This window comes from Dipteris shenzhenensis, chromosome 6 (genome assembly GCF_047967505.1).
Source record: "Dipteris shenzhenensis isolate YYH24624 ecotype China chromosome 6, Dip_SZ_1.0, whole genome shotgun sequence".
Taxonomy (NCBI): domain Eukaryota; kingdom Viridiplantae; phylum Streptophyta; class Polypodiopsida; order Gleicheniales; family Dipteridaceae; genus Dipteris; species Dipteris shenzhenensis.
Genome location: NC_141601.1, coordinates 35,375,642 through 35,394,609, shown reverse-complemented (window position 1 = coordinate 35,394,609; position 18,968 = coordinate 35,375,642). Strand labels below are relative to the sequence as shown.

Below are 18,968 nucleotides of genomic sequence, written 5' to 3'. Positions count from 1 at the left end.
GGAGCTCGGTGGAAGGGACAATTGAGGTGAAGTAGGGGCGAGGGCAGTGCCTTAAAATAGGAGGAAAAGGAGCGGGCCCAATTTCCAGCTCCTTTTCCAAAAGCAACAAGACAAGACAACTAAATAGCCAAATTTTCCAAAAGCCAAAACAACAAACACCACCACCAAAGAGCACAATCCACACTAAAATATAAAATATAAAACAGGCCATTAGATTGTTCAAAGATTAATGCCCAAGGTTGTGAAAAGTGGCTTAATGAGAGGTAAGAAAACCAAAACATGTTTCTAGTGTCGTAATCATAAAGTACAGAAGCCTTTTCTCAAAGCAAGCCTTAGAAGATTCTCCACCTTGTTTGAAAAAACACATTGGGAAAGGACGGCAGTTAAGGCTCCGGATTTCGGACTCCACTTTTTCGGCCTGCCCTTGATTTGCGGAGCAGTTGCGTGTTGAAACGGAGGGGGCGTACCCATCGATCTCCACGTGGGTGTTGAAAATGAGGGAGTTTACAGAACTACCGCACACGACTGTATATTGCGGTTTTCCACACGTTTACCGTGTCCCACTATTCAAGGTTGAAATCGTGCAATTAGATGATTGGGCAGAATAAGTGAATAATACGTAATGAACTGCACAATAGGCTCGATTATAAGATGTGAAACTGTCACACCATACATCGGACGAGAAAGAAGCAAATCAAACCATGGAGTACCTGATTGCTAGTTTTCAACAAATTGTTTCAAGGACTGGGTAGTTCCATTCAAATTTTGCAGCAAAACAAATCGATTGCCACTTTCTGGCCAGTGACATTCCTAGAGCTGACTCTTCCAAGAGTGTGCTGTATCGTACACTCAACTGTCTAATCTCATCGTAGCTACATCTATGGAGTGAGCCTTTCAGTTCAACCTCCGACTTCCTTGGCTCAGAGGAAGTGAATAGGATATAACTCTCTCTATCCTTTATGTTATCTAGCTTGGATAAATTGCCTGCAAATTCAAATTCGTGTGTGTGCATTGTGTGCATGGCTTAAGATAGTATGAAAGCAATATGAGAGCAAAACTGTTCAGCAGGCTTCAGCGTTTTCGGCAGTCCCAAGGTCTCACTTCATCGTACATATCCGCAGCTGCCAGCCTGATGGTAAGGCCGATATAAAGCTCCCTATGTATTAACTGTGAGACTTCAGCGTTTTTTTTCTGATTTGTATCATTTTCTCCAGCTCTTCTGCACCTCCGACCTCATCTTCCAACTCCTGCACCAGTGTGGAAAGTTGTAAATGAGACACGTACGAAATCAAGCATACAAGTATGCAACTGAAGGATAACTAACTGTACCTTAGGTCCGAGGAAAAGACCATATGGTACTCCCTTAAACTTGTCTGCATGATGAAGCTGCACAAAGAAAAAAATTAGGGCCATTATAAGTGAGACACATCCAATTGCTAACCAATTTCGTGCTCCGAACTGTGGTGAGAGGGGCAAGTTTCAACTGAAGTTCAAGTTGTTTAGTGTTCATGTAATCCGTTGCAAACAAGATTGACAGGACACCAAACACAACTGACTTTCAAGTTAGCTAGTGTTTATGATTATTATCCGTTACATACAAGACTGATAAGACAACAGACATAGACAAGTGCAATAACTAAGGTAAGAGGAAAGTGTTCTCCATGAGATGCTTGGTGGGTGTAAGTGCCTCAAACAGCAAAGCCAGCTCTCAAAACAAAACAAAACACGTGCACAACCGCTGAGCAGCCCTGAGCTTCATTGGCAATATATATGACTCCCCAAGTATTTTGGGAAAGCTTCGATCCTAAACCTACGAGTAGCTTAGATCCTCAGGAGAGACGGCAGAGCAAGCTTAGGACTGGTCAGACTCTAGACGAAATTCCCAAATCTGGAAAAAAGATGTGCGCAGTTTGTAGACAAACCCACTAGCCACTAGTTATGACCTGAGGAAATGATCCCAGATCTTCAATAGGGATGTCTGCCTTATAGGAGGCAATGAATGACCCGTTCTGAGAAAATAATCCCAAAGGTAAGTCATGGCTCAATTATTTAGTATGTACATGTACATGTACATGTGAGTATGTCTTATGTACTATGGCGCAAGCATCTTTCTTGTACCTGATGTGCAGCAGCGACTTTCTGAAAATAGGGAACATCAGCAATGGGTCCAACAGGAAACCTCCGCTGAACCAGGCCGTCATGCACGAACATGTAGGCGATACCAAAGACAGTAATGCCCAAACCCTGATAAACCAGATCGTAAAATTGACAAATCAGCCTTTCCCCAATCGCCCTAAGAACAGCTGAGCTAAAAACTTTTAAGTGGACAGACAAATTGGAACGACTGTTGAGGCGAGAGCAACTCACCGCTCCGAAGCATAGCCCGGGAACTAGGCCTTTATGGAAAAAACCAAATGCCATGAGAGCAATAGCAGGGACTGCGTTGATAATGGCAAAGATATCATTCAACTCGAAGGGGCCGTCCCTGGGCCGATGATGTGACTGCACAGAATTCACGGCCAAAGTTTGCACGAACAGCAACATCAAGCTTGATTTACAGACATTCAAAACACTTTGCTGAGAAAGGCTCCCGTAAAATCACCCAATGCCTGTGCGTGCGGTTAACAACAAGCCGCTTTTTCTTGCGCAGTGACATATTACAGCTATGCGATGCAACAACGCACCTCGTGCATACTCCAGAGAGAATCATGCCACAATGCTCGATGAGCCCAGCGAGCCCAAAACTCCATTCCAATCTGAGAGAGAAGTCACATTGAAAATTATCGTCTTTGCAATTATTGTGAGCGTTCGCCTTGCAAACTGCAGGGCAAACAATGCTTCCAATGGCATCGGAACAGGACAACCTACCGACGCACCGAGAGCCAGAGCGAAAGTCCCGAACATCTCCGAGATTGGGACTTCTGCACCCTGCAGAAAAGGCAGTGGGTTTCAACACAATTAACAAAGCCTGCATATATTCGATGCGGTGATGGAACAAGGCAGCATTGTGCGCCAGTGTGCTTATCACCCAACTTCGTCACTACTGCATACCTGCGTTTGCCACGCAAACCGGTAGTAAACAGCCCCAGCGGCGAGAAACGTGATGCCCACAGTTGATGCAATGGCAGCAAACAGATAGGTACTTCGCTCCCCATTCCTTTTGATTTGCCGTTCCAATCTACGTTTCTGCGCTTCGGATTGCACGGAATTAGCCACAGAATCCGCGAATAACGCTGCCGGGGCAGGGCTCGATGGATTGGAAGACAGATTCTCTGCTTCAGCAAAAACATCAGCATCACTGTGGGAGACGCCGGACGCAGAGCTATCACTGAGGACCATGCGAATGACCAATGCGCGAGGCGGCGAGGCAGTGATGGAGCAGATTCGAATGGGAAGGGGTGCAAAAGGGAGGGAAGCGGGGAGCGGGATTGCTGGGAGGGTACAAGGAGAAGGGGAAGAGGGGAGGGGGGAGGGGTGGAAGCTGGAGGAAAACCAGCTAGCAAAACCCATAACGTGGAAAAGAGCAAATCTGCAAAGTAAGATGAGAGAGAAGGAAGATAAGGGGAGGGCACAGAGACACAGAGACACAGACACAGACACAGAGAGAGAGAGAGAGAGAGAGAGAGAGAGAGAGAGAGACAAGGGGTGTGTTTGGAATCCAATACTGAGAAAGAGGCTACGTGGGTTCAATGGTAAGGAGACGTGTGAGAGAGAGAGAGAGAGACACACACACACACACAAGGAAGCAGAGCTTTTGCACACAAACAAGGTGTATGTGATTGGAAGAACTCTGTGTGAGAGAGACAGACAAGAACTGTAAATGTGTGTGTGTGCGAGAGAGAGAGATATATAGAAGGGAGCAGCTCAGCAGAACTCTATGTGTGTATGTGTGTGTGTGAGAGAGAGAGAGAGAGAGAGAGGAGCATGTTTATTATTAGTGGGCTTTTTGAATCATCTTGTTCATATCAAAATGTTCATCTTTTTCATAAAGCACCCCGCACATTCTATTCTATCTCCCCGCAATCCCCCCTTGCCTACGTGTCTCCCCCCCATCCCACCACCTCTCCCCTTCGTTGCTTCCCTCCCCACCACACACCCCATTCCATTGGCCGTCTCTCTATCCCCCCCGTCCTTTCTAGAAAGCCCCCGTCTATTCCACCCACGCTCCTCCCACCAAGGAAAAACCTTTTAATTACTCTGTTTGTGTTTTGGGGGAGGAGCTGGGTGAGACTAGTGGCTCCATGGCACAACACTTGTCCATAGTTGGGGAACTTTCTGGAGAGGCCTTAGCTCTGGTCTCACAACAAAGTAATAGTGTTTCTCTAATTCACAATGCTTGCTTGGTGGAGTATTAAGTCGACTAAAAGAATCACACTCTATGGACTGGCAAAGGCGCAAATGGACACATTCCTCAATCACAATGTAGAGAAAAAAAGGCATGGACTAGGCACATGGACAAATGCCTTTGAATGCAACTTTGGCAAAGTTAAGCCCATTGTGGCATCAACATCTTCTTGAAATGGCAAAAAATGCAAACTAAGGAAGTTAATCAAAGTTTAACTTTTTCTTAAATTCCATGGATTAAGTATGGCATCAACATATTCTTGAAGCATTGCGCAAGAAACACAAACTATGAAAGCTGAAATGGTGCTGCGTATGCAATACTATTTTATCCCAAAACAAACAAAATATGTATGCACAAATGAACACTATTGTTACTGTATGTTGCTTAATTATTCGCAAGAATACTTGAGACTAATCTCTAAATTATTCATCAAAAGTCAATATAATTTCTCTGCATACATTGTATTTACAACAATAGGTCACAAGCCTACTATTGGAATGGTAATATGTTGCACACATTGAAACTTCACAGTTAAACACAACATATGCACTGATTATAATGAAATTTTGAGGCTTTAGTAGCAAAAAGACTATGAGTAAACATCACGATAGCAAGCAAGAGGGACAAACCTTCTACATATGCTTCACGTACTGTTGCTTAAAACACTTTTCGTAGAGACATTTTGGCTCTCTTTTTTATCTTTTGAGAGTTCATAATCAGCTCGAATTGTTTCAGAGGTGCACTAGTACATGTCAAAAGGAGTGGACAGCTAAGAGATATATAATTTTTTACCTCAACCTTTCCTTCCTTCAACAACAATGGCAAGCTACAGCCGTGGCCCTAAAGAAATAGGACCCCCTGTAAGCTTAACCCTCAAATACTAGGCAAAACACAACAATCTGAAGGTTCAATTTACCATTCCCAAACCGAATTTTCCTCATCTTCTATATCTGCGATTGTTTTACCAACTTGTTTTTCCATCTTTGTACAATTTCATGAAATAATACATTAAAAAGAATGAAAATGGAATAAATACAAAGTTTAAATTAGAGTCAAAAGTTGCACTAAAGAAGTCGTGAGAATGGACCATGGTGGAACATGTTGCTCACTCTATCCATTAATTTTGTAGACACTGTGTTGATACGTGTCTATGTTTTTCTCTTCTAGAAACCATGGCTCTAGAAGAGATGAAGCCAAAATCCTACAAACTCATGGAATTATGGTACGAGGTTCATTGATGGAAAGTAGAGATGTAACACTTGTAGAGAAGACTACATGGGTCCAATTATAAGAATGAGTGGGCCCTTCTTAGGAGATTAGCAAAAGCTTATCAAAAAGTTTAAGGGACCAGGGGCTTAGAGAGTTGCAGCTGATCTATGAGGAGCCACTTGTGCAAATGTAGCACATTAAGGATCTCAAGCTATGATGGTTAATCGAATAGGACATCTAGAATCCTAGGGTCAGGCTCATGGACGAGATTGAAATCCTACAAAGGCACACAATTATGTTCAGTGGAAAGTGGAGATGGAAAATTTGCATAGAAGAGTATAGGGGACCAGTTGTAAGAATGCATAAGTACATCTTAGGCAATGAAAGATTGTTGAAAAAGTGTAAAGGGATAGGGGTCTAAAGAGTTGCAGCCATTTTGTGAGGAGCCACCCATGAAAATGTAGACTCCATGGTCGATGATTTAGTAGCACATCAAGAACCTTAGGCTTTGATAAATTATAGAATAGCATGAATCCAATTCTACACACACACACACACACACAACATTAACTTGCAAAATCTTGAGTAGGTTGCTCCAATGGATTTGCTTGTTGCTTCATAGGAACTCAAAGGAAAGCAAGAAAGCAAGCTACAATAAGCGTAGAGAAAGACAGGGGTTACTAGCTAAGAGACAAGGGCTTGTGAGAGGGAGGTCATGCATAGGAGGCGATTACAAGTGAAGGACTGGGTCATCATGTTTTGAAAGTATCACTCTAACTAGACATTTAAAACATGCAAGCTGTTCAATCCATATGGTCTTTTAATCCCAAGAAGATCTATTTTCCAAGAACATGTGAACAGTGCTAAAAGAGTGTTTTTTTAGTACATGCTTTTAAGCACAAAAAGCATACAATCAAACATGCATAACCCAGAGACGCATTTATCGCTAAGACCATTCAAGACCTAATTGCTACCATTGAGAAGCAGCCTACAATTCAAGTACAGGAGATTGAGTCTGCACCCAAAGCATCACACACTCTAGGGAAAGTATAAATTTATTCTACAACCAAATCATCACAGCATACATAGGAAACATCACAACTATTTACTCAATATTCTCCATAGACAATATTTACCCTTGTGGAGCATGTAGAAGCTAATTTTTGAATAGGAGCATCTTTCAATGTTTTTGCCTTCCATTGCTAGCCCAACTCATTCATCAATAGCTCGGTGGCCAACTCTTCCATGTTCAGTACCTTGGGCATCATGCTAGCATCCTTAATTACCTCTAAGGTTGAAGCCTTTACTGTTTGGGACATATCAAAGGAAGCTAAGGATTTATCCTTTTGGAGCTTCTCCCTCATGTTATCGCCTAGGCATATCACCACCTTGTTGCATAGCTCAAATGATATGGGATTCATAGAAAACAAATGATCATGCACCTTAACATCCCCTAGCACTATGAGGAAGCATGGTAGAAGCTGCACATCACTCATCCTCTCATGGGGTTCACATCATCAGTTTAGATGTTTAATCCTGGTGAGATAGTCTCTTAAGGACTCGGTCTCCTTTTGCCTCACCTCATAAAGCTGGTTAATCGGGCTCCACTTGGGACCGCTAGGGGCAAACCCCACAATGAAAGATTTATGCAATGCGTCCCAATTTATTTTCTATTGTCCAGCCTTGCCATCAAGACTCAAGCCAAAGAATTGAACTTGTCTAGGTCCCCGATATCACCAAAGGTCTCACAGATTTGTTCAAATCTCTCAACATGACAGACTGTGTCTCCTCCTCCTACAAACTTGGTGACTAGCTTGGAGATTGTGACAGGCTTGCTCCTTCAGGGGTTGGTATCCCTTCCAGAAAAAGCTATTGCGGTCATAGCTTCATCTGTAAGGACCGTTTGCGGTATAGGTTCCTTAGGCATTGCTTGTGATATCGATGGTTGGTCTCGCATTTGAGGCTCTATCGTTGCCCTAGATTTCCTAACAAATGGGTTTAGCAATTCTGGTAGATCTGTTAATCCAAAGCTTTCCATGATATTGGAAAAGGTTTCCCTTAATCTAGCTATTGTTGTAGATGGGTTAGGAGAGTGGAGATAATTGGGGATGTAGTTCAGAGCCACTAAGGTTCTAACATTAGAGGGTTCGCCCATGTCTCCATGGACTCTATTGAGCTGGATAATTCACTTGGCAGCGGTTCTTGCAAGGAGTGAACCAAATTTGGAGCTTGCTGACCCTGAGGATACCAAGCTAGGTATGGAGGTCGACAAGATGGTATTTGAGGCACTATCTCAAGATCAGGGTGAACTTGTAGGACTCTTATTGATCTCAAGATCATGTGTTCATTGGCACAATTGAGGCCCAAATTCTAGGTTGTGAGTCCGTCTCGACGGGGGTCAAGGGGCGGCTAACCCTCCGAACAGGGGATAGAGCTAAGGCACCGATCTGGCGAATAGAGCTAAGGCACCAACCGGCAGGATAGAGCTAAGGCACCGACTAGTGGGATAGAGTTAAAGAATTGACCCAGCGGGATAGAGTTAAGGCACTGCCGACCTAGCAAGATAGAGTTAAAGCACCAACTTGGCGGGATAGAGTTAAAGTGCCGACCCACCCGACGCGGGATAGAGTTAAAGCACCGACTCGGCGAGATGATCAGTATGGTACTGGTTGCAGGGATACCGCTATAGCATCGGGTCAACCCTCTTGTTAGACCATAAATTTGGTAGGTGGGTTAGTAGGTCAGCGGGATATGGACTAAGGCAACAAGTTGGTAGGATATCGAGCTATGGTGACGGGTCGGCGAGATAGGAACTCACAGTTTTGTTGACTAGTTTTTTATGATTTTTGATGATTTTTAAGTTTTTTTCATGTTTTTTGGTGACAGGGGGACGCTAAACTACTAGTCTACCTACTCAGTGCACAAAACAACAAAAAATAATACCATTTGAATGGCAAATGGGGTGTTTTGCAAAAAGTGACAGTTTCTCCTTCCAAAACCACTTCAAGCATCACTTTCAATTTTGTTTTTTTAGTTTGCTATCACACGCACCTTAACAATCCTCTAAACTATCTTCCTATCAATTCAAAACACAAAAAAACATCAACAACAAGCTTTAAATGATCCTTAATGCTTTCCAATAGAAAATGACAGCTGCTTCTTTTCTCTTCCCAAAACTCACACTTCTTCACTAATTCCTCTCCTATCAATGCTTCTAGTTAAGCGGTTTTGACATTTTGCAAGAATGTTTTTGCGAGTTTGCGAGTTTTTTAAATATTTTTATGTGTGAATTTTATAGCTAGTGGCTAGTTATAATTCTTGCATATCACCATGCAAGCATAAATAATAATTAACCCGGGCAATATATTTCTTAAACATAGGAAGCACTCAATAAAAACCACGGAGCTAGTTCTATTAGAGGACAAGATCTCATCATAAATACCTTGAATCAATAGCTCAACATTAAGCTACAAAGGCAAGCAAGCCAAGAATCATTGCATTTTTGCATCCATAAGCCAAGCATAAATAGCTTGAAACAATAGCTCACCAGCGAGCTATAAAGACAAGGTGCCAAAAACTTTTTTTCTAGATGGCATTTTGGGGTTTCATCTAAAGGTACCCATGTTTGCAGTCGTTTTCATGGGTTTTGGGCCTTTTGCACTCATATTTGGTATCAAAGAGGTCAAATTGTGCATGTATCAAAAGTTTTGTTTTGTTCCAAGGATTTATAACCCTCTTACAACAAAAAACTTGTACCAATGGAGCAAAGTAATGATGGTCAGCCATAGGTCAAATATTTGAGCATCAGTAATTTCTAGTTTTGTGGGAGATGTGTCTACTTGTATGTAAGAATACAAGTTGTGCATATAACATTATTTTAAATTTTTCCCAATGCTAAATGCATAGTTTTGCTTAAATTTTCCCATTTAAAAAATTCATTCTGGTTGAGTCAAATCAATCCTTGTATAGCTAGAGATCAAGGTGGTTGTAAGAGTTCCACACCATACGATGTTTAATGGCATGCCATGAGCTATAGAAAAAATTCAATAAAAACTCACAAAACTTACTCACAAAATGTAAAGCCCCTAGTTAAGCTTGAAGAAATGAGATGGGTAGATGACGAAAGAAAGCAAGTGCAATGCAAAAGTATACCTTGAAGTCCCCGGCAATGGTGCCAAAGATGTGTAGTCTCGAGAGTTGACGGTGACTCACATGTCATGGGGATCTTGAAGGAATGTTGATGGGGCCTCCACTCCAAGCTACTCCTTGTGAGAGCAATGCAAAGCACGAGCCATCCACAAGTGTCACTCAAGTGGCTCCTGGATTGTTGCAATGTGTTTCCACGAGAGGAAGAGGGAAAGGGGAGATGGGAGAAGAGAGGGAGAAGGGAAGGAGAAGAGGAGAATGAATGGGGATGGAGTGGAAAACACAAAGGCGCTACAAAGGAAATAAGAGAACACCCAAAAATACTCTTGGAAGAGAAGAGGGAGCTTGTATTCCAAACTTGTGCATCCAACAATGAAGACCAAAGTCAACCACTTGGCCTTTTTTACATGTCACCTGTTGAAGGGAGGGCCAACCCTAATTATTTTACAACCTTCTTGGACCCATTTGGCTCCAAGTCAATCCTAGCTCTATGGGCTTGACAATATCCACCACCAAATGACATCACTAAACACCGATGGCATATTGTTAACCAATCGGTTAACAGATGTAGTCTTCACCAATAGGTTTAGCCACCTAAGGTGGCATTTCTATATGGTTTTGAAATTTTTGAGCAACTTTACAAGTATTATTCAAAAGGCAACAATTCATCAACAAATTGGCAACATAGATGAGACCATTCATGAATTGAACAAAATCAACATCAAGGCGATTGCAAGAGAATGCAGTCTTCATCAACACACACCATCAACCCATTTCAAGTATATTTGAAAGGTTTTTGTGGTGAAGTACATCAATTCCAAAAATTGTTGCAATCTAATTAACCATTCAAGTCATTTCAAATAGTTTTACAATCAAGTGGCAACATTAGATCATGTTAGGTTTTTCACAATGGCACATTCAACAAAGAGTGAGCCAACATCAGCAAAAGCTTTTTACTTCATGCACATCTGATTAGGGAATACTCTATACGCACTTTCCAAAACCTATTAATCACTATTTTTTTCTAGTTCACATAAACTTTATGCACAATGTACGTACTTTTTGCAACATTAAGAGAAGTATTGCTCCAATATTAAGAGAAGTAGTATATTTCAAATAAAACTTAATAACTATTCAAATGCCAAAAAACCATCCAAAGTTATGTTTTAACACCGACGACGATGCAATATTTTTTGAAGATGAAAATCCTCAGTGACTTAGGTATTCATCAACAAGCATGCAAAAGATATCCAACAATTATGGAGGCAATCTTCACAACCCATCAGCAAAGATTATTGAATTGTTACAACCTTCACAACCCATTAGCAAAGATAATTGAATTGTTACAATCAATAACAAGAAATTTGTGAAAAGCCAACAAATGAGATGGGGTTCTTATTGCATTTAGATATGCTACATATGACTCAATCATAATTTCAGTAGCAAGATTTCAATCTTCACAACTAATCAGCAAAGACATTTTGAATTGTTACAATCAATAAAACAAGAACATTGTGAAAAGCCAACAAATGAGATGGAGTTCTTATTGCATTTATATATGCTACATGCAACTCAATCATAATTTCAAGCACTAGAATTGGATCTCTAATTCATCACCCAATTAATCACAAAGGTGATTCAAATGTAGATATATGGTGAAGGGCATTGCATCATTTTATTTGTTTAATGAAAAGGCAAAAGAATTTGAAAAGGAACTCAGTGTTTGACTTTAGCCCAATTTATCTACTATCAACAAACTGACAAAGAGCATTCCAATGCCATAACATTTTCTCAATTATCAATCAAGTGATTTGATACAATAGATCCAGCTAACACTCATTGTCAAATTCTTTCCACAACTAAAGACATTTTTAAATCTTCAATAGCTCCAATCCACTGCAATCACATCAATAATATAGTTATAGCCATCAATATATGTGACAACATAGGTAACAAAGACTTTAGAGATTATAACAATCCTTCTTTTAGCATGATCCACATTTGCAAGACAATCTTGATACATCATCATTCAATTATGGCCCTTTTACATCAATCTATGTAGTTTTACATTAATCTATGAGAAGGAACTTTATGCAAAAGAAGATGAGGGTAGTTTTGACAATTTAGCTTCTACAACTTGCAAGAAATGCACAACAATGTATATGATCGATACAACTCAATCAATGGGCTTGGACATTAGACCAAAAATGTCATCATCATCAACTTTCAAATATAGTTTGAAGAGATGAATAATTTAATCATCACTCTCATAGAATGTGCAAAGTTCAATCAAGACAAGGTAAAAGTTCAACAAGGTGCAAGCAAAGACAATAGTGAAATCAACTATAAGGAAGAGATTAGTATGTAGTCAACTTTTCACAAAGACAACTTGCCAATGTCGAAGGAAATTAACAGTTTTTGTTCTTATGTTTTGGATATTTCAGCAGTCTTGTCTCAAAGGCATAGAGAATCGACATATCATGGAGATAACCATACAATAGATCAATTTGCATCATTATTATTAGCAACAAGACTTATTTGCATGAAATCAACTGCAAATAGACAATATGACAAACAAATCCAACATCATATCAAATTTCACAAAGAAGATCATTCAAAGAAAGGTAGCAACAATCCCTTGGATATGTCAAAAATCTTTCAGCCACCAACAAAATATTTTGTGGCTTATCTTCTTTTTCAAGATCATCTTTATGGACAACTCTAGAACAATCCTCATTACTACATGCTCTATTTCTATGGTGATCCACTCATATATGATGACATGATATGTGGTCACATAGTAGTAGTCTCATATATGATCACATAATATGTGATCACATAGTAGTAGTCTCATATGGCACTGACTCAACCAAGCCAATAGACTATTCATGGGCACCTTTCCATTTTCAAGTCCCCAAGACATAACTTCAACTCAAAAGAGTTCAACCAATGCTTTTAATCAAATGTAGTTTAAGAAACTTTCGATGTGTAGTCACATACTAATTTGATATTTTCAATTTCAATTTTCATTTCAAAAAATCCAAAAAGATCTTGTGATGCACTCTCCATGTGTATAGATTCTCATTTTTCAATAGAGTTGGGCATTGTAGGCTTCTATGGTGCACTCACTCACTCACTCTCTCTCCCTCTCTATTCACTTTATAGAGATAACTATCAATATTGTGTACCATGCCCCATGTGTCTTGCTTGAATATGTACAATGCCCTCTTGATTCCACACATCAAATGTTCATATCATGTTTCAATTATCTTTATTAATACACCCTTATGGATTCCTCTTGTTTACTTCTCAAACAACCCTATACACTCTACTAAAGCATGATTCTTCTATTTTATCAAATCATTATGTTTGTGAGTTTTAGGCAAGGAAATATCTTTGTAGATATCCCAATCTTTGCAAAATCAATGATTGGCATTGAGCTATACTTTCCCTCATTTTCAGATCAAAGAAATGTGATAAGTATCTTGCCCTGATATGTGGAGTTAAGTGTTGTCCATAACTTTGATGCTTTTAACAAATGCATAACATTGGCAAATATTATAATCTTTAGGCACACTATGAACTTGTTGTTTAATTCATAATACAAGTACTCAGACCCATCCACGACGGGTTTGTTCCCAATTTCATAATGTTGCAAGCCTGCAATCCAAACCTTTGATATGGCAATGCTTGTATTTTATATTTTATTATGGCCAAGTAAGTTTGTTTTTAAACTTTGCCATGTGGCATTGTTGTGTATGAAGAATTGATGATAAGAGATGACTTAAAAATATAATTTTTATATTTTTAAATCTAATTATATTTAAATCTTAATATAATTTCTATAATTAAGAAAATATAGAAAATTAATGGGTTGCATATTTTATAACTTTGTTCAAGCCCATAGAAATATACGATATCATTTTATTTTCTATAGATTTTCAATATTAAAGATTGAGAATGATATTTTATTAAGTAATAGAAGAAGAACCGAATTGTTTTTAAAAAATTACTTTAATTTCCCAAAAGAATAATTTTGAAGTACCTCTACATATTTTTTTGCAATATCTTGAATTAATTTTTTTATTTATGTATTTCTTTTTCCAATGGTATTTAAGAAAGGCATAACAATTCATTATGCAAATTTATGGGAAAAATAAAATTTATATTTTTTGTAGCATTTTAAATTTGAAGTTCTATTTGCCTTATTATTTTAATATTTTCTTAATCCACATAATAGGAAAGATAGATGCATTATTTTTCAACATAATTTTATTTAATTAAAATTAAATATTTTAAGAGATTATTTCAAGTACATTTTCATTTATAATGATGTTATTTTTTGAAGCAAATAATATTTTATATTATAATATTTTAAAATAAATCCTATGATGCATATTATGAATTAGTCAATCATATATTTGCTATGGTTAATTATAGTTTTATTTCCTTGAATGAAGTCCTTGTAGTCATTAGGATGTTTCATCAAATTATGAATTTATTTATTTTATCCAAGATTAAAAAATATAAACTTAATCTATTTCTCAAAATGTTAATTTTATATAATGTTTTGATGGAAGTTTGATTAAAGATCTTGAACCTTGCTTTCAAGATCACTTATTTGACAATTTTGATATGCTATTAATTATGTATAACTTAGTAATTTATTTTCCTACTTTTTAATGCCTTGCCTATTTTTTTTGCTTCCAATTTTAAATATGCATGTTGCACATATAGGTTCCTTTCAATTTCTCGAAGTTCATTGATTTCCTTCTTTCCCTTTAACTTGTTCTTTTCTATTTTGTTTGTATTTTGTAGGAGCTCGGTCACGGAACTTGAGCAACTTCTTGAATCAGAATGTCTTCTTGGTGCCATCATTGAAACTGTTAGAAAATGAATCCTTTTTACATCATTATTATATATTGAAAACCTTGAATATCTAGATATTTACATCAATTAAACTATTGATGATTCTCTTATAAAAATTTTGATATGATTAAATAAAGTTTAATTATTTCTAATATTATTTTTTAAAAAAATAATTGAATGAAAAGATAATTTTCTATTCATTTTGGTATAACATGGTGATGCTTGTCACACCGATATTGTTTGAAATATGCATCCAACCTTTTGGTAATAAAATTTGACTTTACTACATGTACGTCAATAAATTTTGAGTACTTATGGATGTGGTATGAAATTTTTCTATTTAACTGTATTGTATGATGACATATATGCTAACATGATTGCAAATTGAATCATCATGATGTATTGTTTTAATGGCATGCTCTAATAAAAATCGAAAAATAAGTCTCTTTTGTGTTGGTATCAGCAATCACTGTTGCAATTGAGATAATGTTGCCATATTTTGCTCAATGTTTGATTTGTTCACTTTGAACATCATGATGAAAACCGAAAGTTAAAATTAAATTACTATGAGTTTTATTATAAAATATAAATTTAAAATAGTTTTATAAAATTTTAATTTTTCCATTTTTTAACAAAGAAGTGATATTTAAAAAAATACTTTGTATAATAATAGCAAATATTTGATTATCTATATTGACAAATTAAAAAAAGAAATTTTAGCTAAATAATTTTTAATTTCTGAATTCAATTGTTGAATTGAATTTGCTATGTTCTTTCAACAGATCATTCAATTCATTGATGTTTGCATCCGATTTTGAAACACTTGATTTAAGAAATATGAGTACTAAACTATTGAGCTCCAATGATCTCCAATGAGTAGATCAATCAATAATTTAGCGCTCATTGGAGCTATCCACTATATGTGATATGCCTATATATGTTGAATATACTATTATTATTAAGAATTAATATTTTTTACTATTATCTTTTAAGTACTTGCATACTATAAATTGTTTTTTTTTAACTTATTATAGAAAGGCAACAAAGATACTCACAGTGTGTAGTGATTGCACTTATAAAACTTCCTTGTATACAACATTTGTAGTGTAGATGAATTCTGAATCCTCTGCATTGGTTTTGTATGCATTTTGTTGAACAAATATTTTGGTAGCATTTGATGATCGTACTTTGTCCCATGGAGATGTAGGCTGACAAAAGACCAAAATTGTGACAAATAGATGTCTTAATTACATGCTATTTTGATAGAACAAAGCCTCTTGCAATAGACCTCTAGCTAAGCATGATGCCTTGAATGAAGGATGAAGCTGTCCATCAAAAGTTCGCAAATCATCAAAGGACTTACAACCCTTGCAAGTATTTTTTAGCCACATATGCATGAAGTATTTCTCTCCAATGGATGGTGAAACATTGTACATCCGGCCAATACTATTACCTAATTTTCTTTGGTCCATTTCTTGTTTGGTTTATTCCAAAACCATTTTCTTGGAAAGTCACCATATAGTAAATTGTTTGCTTTGTATTGCAATTCATTGCATTGGAACCATTTTGTAAGAGCATTTTTTCTATTTTGTTCCCTATCCACCACATTTTGCAAATCATCATCATCTCAAAATATTACACTATTCAACATTGGAAGATGAACTTGCAATCTTTGGACATCTGGTTTTTCATTGTGCATTTCATACTCATAAATCCTCTAGCATGCTTCTGATGCTGACACATAACATGCATCTAAATACATGCTAATCTCATCAATTATTCCATTATTTTGATTGTTTGATTCACATTATTCTTCTATAGGGTTTTCCATTTGAATCTTGATTGTAGCCCTATCATGACCTTTATGTACATACAAATATTTACTATAGCTGTGATAGTGGAGCAAACTTCAATATTGATGTGTGCCTTATATTGTATTGATAGGAAACGATTGAAAGGCACAATCCAACGATTGTCTTCAACACCTCTTTTACCTGTATCTTTCTACCATCATCTCTATGCATGTACACAGTATAACCATCATTCCCCATGACAGTACATTGAGAGAAGGAATGTGGGTAATGTCGATTGCATTTGCCGTCAATCATGCAAGCAACAGAGGCATTGAATCCACCACATGGGACATGAAGATTACATTGCTTGATAATTGCATGCAACTCAAAAAATAATGTCACATGGGCCATGAACATTACATTGTTTGATAATTGCATGCAACTCAGAAAATAATGTCACATCAGGTATCTCTGCACATACCAAGTGGTCATAGTGGCTAACCTCTATAGGTTTATATGCACCTTCCAAAAACAGTATATGTGAGTGTGGCAAACCTCTCTTTTGAAATTCTATCACACAAACATATCCAACTACTTTGCCAAACAAATTATCCTTTAAAATTGATTGCATCATATCCTTGTGCTTTTGATAGAAGACACGTGTTGTCAAATCTCATGGTCTTGTGCACTCTTCCCTGTCAAAATTCCTTCTAAATTTTCAACTCATTTCGGATTGCAATTAAATGTAATAAATAAATCAAGTTTTCCTCTTTTCCTTACAATTGACATTGCATCCTCATATAATTGGCACATAGAGCTTGGTCCTCCTGTAAAACATGATGGCAACACAACTCTACGTCCTACAGCATTTCCCAATAAATTAATTGCCCCATCATTTGAATTTATCATGTCCATTAATCCTTGATAAAACTCTGCATGCAAAGATGGCTAATTGTTGTGTATCCATATTAACCTATATTCTTCCATGCTACTATATGCATCAACAATGTATTGTTGGTGTAATCTTCCCCCTTGCAGAAGGCATGCATTAGTATCTATTCTCACTTGCAACGGTATGCATAATATTGTCTTTGTGCGACACACTTGTGCCTCTATATCTCATGCAATGATATGTGGCTAGGAACATCACTATATGGCATGTTTACATGCCAACGGTCCTCCCCTTGAGAAAACATAAGAACATACATAAGTGGCATGTATGATCCATGCAAATTAGATATTCTTGGACATGTCCATTGCGCCTTAAAATTTGAATGTATCTATTTCCAACATCAAAGTCATCTCCTTGGCCTAGCATGATAGCAGCAACTTCACTAGCATTTGGAACTAAGTATTTCCTGGATGTTGTATGACTCTTATGGATCACCATTTTTACATTTGCATGTGGATTTGTTCTCAAAACTTCCCCTACAGCTACCGATGCACTAGCATATGGATTGCATGCATGCATCATTCTTTGTAACTCTTCCAAAATGCCCTGGTCCAAACTAGGCATCCCATTCAAATGATGTTCCAGTTCATGATCTATGTCATAAACATATAGTTGTGGAAACCGTGGGACATGTTGTCTATTCTCATCAGTCAATAATGTACCAACACGATGATATACATTGCCATGAACTTGAAAATTATGTATACCTCTATTTCCTGAAAACTTTTCATAAATTTGAGCACCTAGGGAGACAAAATTCATCACACTATTGTAAGCCCTTATGTTTTCTTAAATGCTTTGCTTCTAGAGTCATTGCAATGTAATAAAGCTTTTAAGATTTTTGGTGGATCTTGTAATGGTAATAAGTTTACACAACTAACTTTACAGCAATGCTCTCCCACAACTTGATGTGTGTTTTGTCCTTGTCTCTTGCTTCCATAATTTAGCATTTAAGAAACTGCAAAATTGATTCATAGGTCCCAGTGACTTAATTGTAGGAGCACAAAACACCAATGGATATAGAGATGGGTGTTGTATATCATCTTTTAAAGGAAATCAAAAGAGGATAGAGAGACACTCATATTTATTTGAAATGGTACCCATGTTTTTGGCAATGCGTCCTCTTGCTATTGATTGTCTAGAGGACCTAGTTGCAAGCATAGATATACTTCTACTTGTGATTGGATTCTCTATTGCATTTCTTTCTAGAAATTTATATTCTTGCAAATTCATTACTCCATTAGAGAAATATTCCACATTTGTCATTACCTTTGTAGTAGCATTTAATTTGAAGATTGTTCTTTATCTAGCAAGATGCCAGCTTCATTTTGAGAAACCAAACAGTTCTATAAATATGACTACAGTGTCTGACTCAAACCCATCCAGTATGACGTGCTTTACATGTCAATTGCAAAATTCTTCTCCTATGAAGATGTAATGATTGTGGTTCCACCATCTCCGGAAAACAAACAGTACTATATATTTTTATATCTCTCTTGATGTTATACAATTTGTTGCACTTTTGTAGATAATATTGAGCTATGTCTAATTTTTGTTATTGCAAATGAATCATGCCAAAAGGATCTAAGTATGAGTTAGTTAAGAGAATTTTGCTTATAATAGAAATTCAAAACAGACCTACCAATGTAAAATC

At 37.3% G+C, this 18,968-nt stretch overlaps 1 protein-coding gene across 1 annotated transcript; it reads right to left on the bottom strand.

The window, feature by feature from the left end:
• Positions 1-645: 645 nt before the first annotated feature.
• LOC147901111 (beta-carotene 3-hydroxylase 1, chloroplastic-like) lies at positions 646-3,890 on the bottom strand. Its single transcript, XM_087375700.1, has 7 exons — positions 3,052-3,890; positions 2,869-2,928; positions 2,685-2,756; positions 2,368-2,502; positions 2,119-2,244; positions 1,330-1,386; positions 646-1,247 (listed from the first exon to the last, which is right to left on the bottom strand). Exons 1-7 carry the CDS (start codon positions 3,508-3,510, stop codon positions 1,164-1,166), a joined length of 993 nt encoding a protein of 330 aa, XP_087231826.1. The 5' UTR covers positions 3,511-3,890; the 3' UTR covers positions 646-1,163.
• Between the last annotated feature and the right edge of the window lie 15,078 nt (positions 3,891-18,968).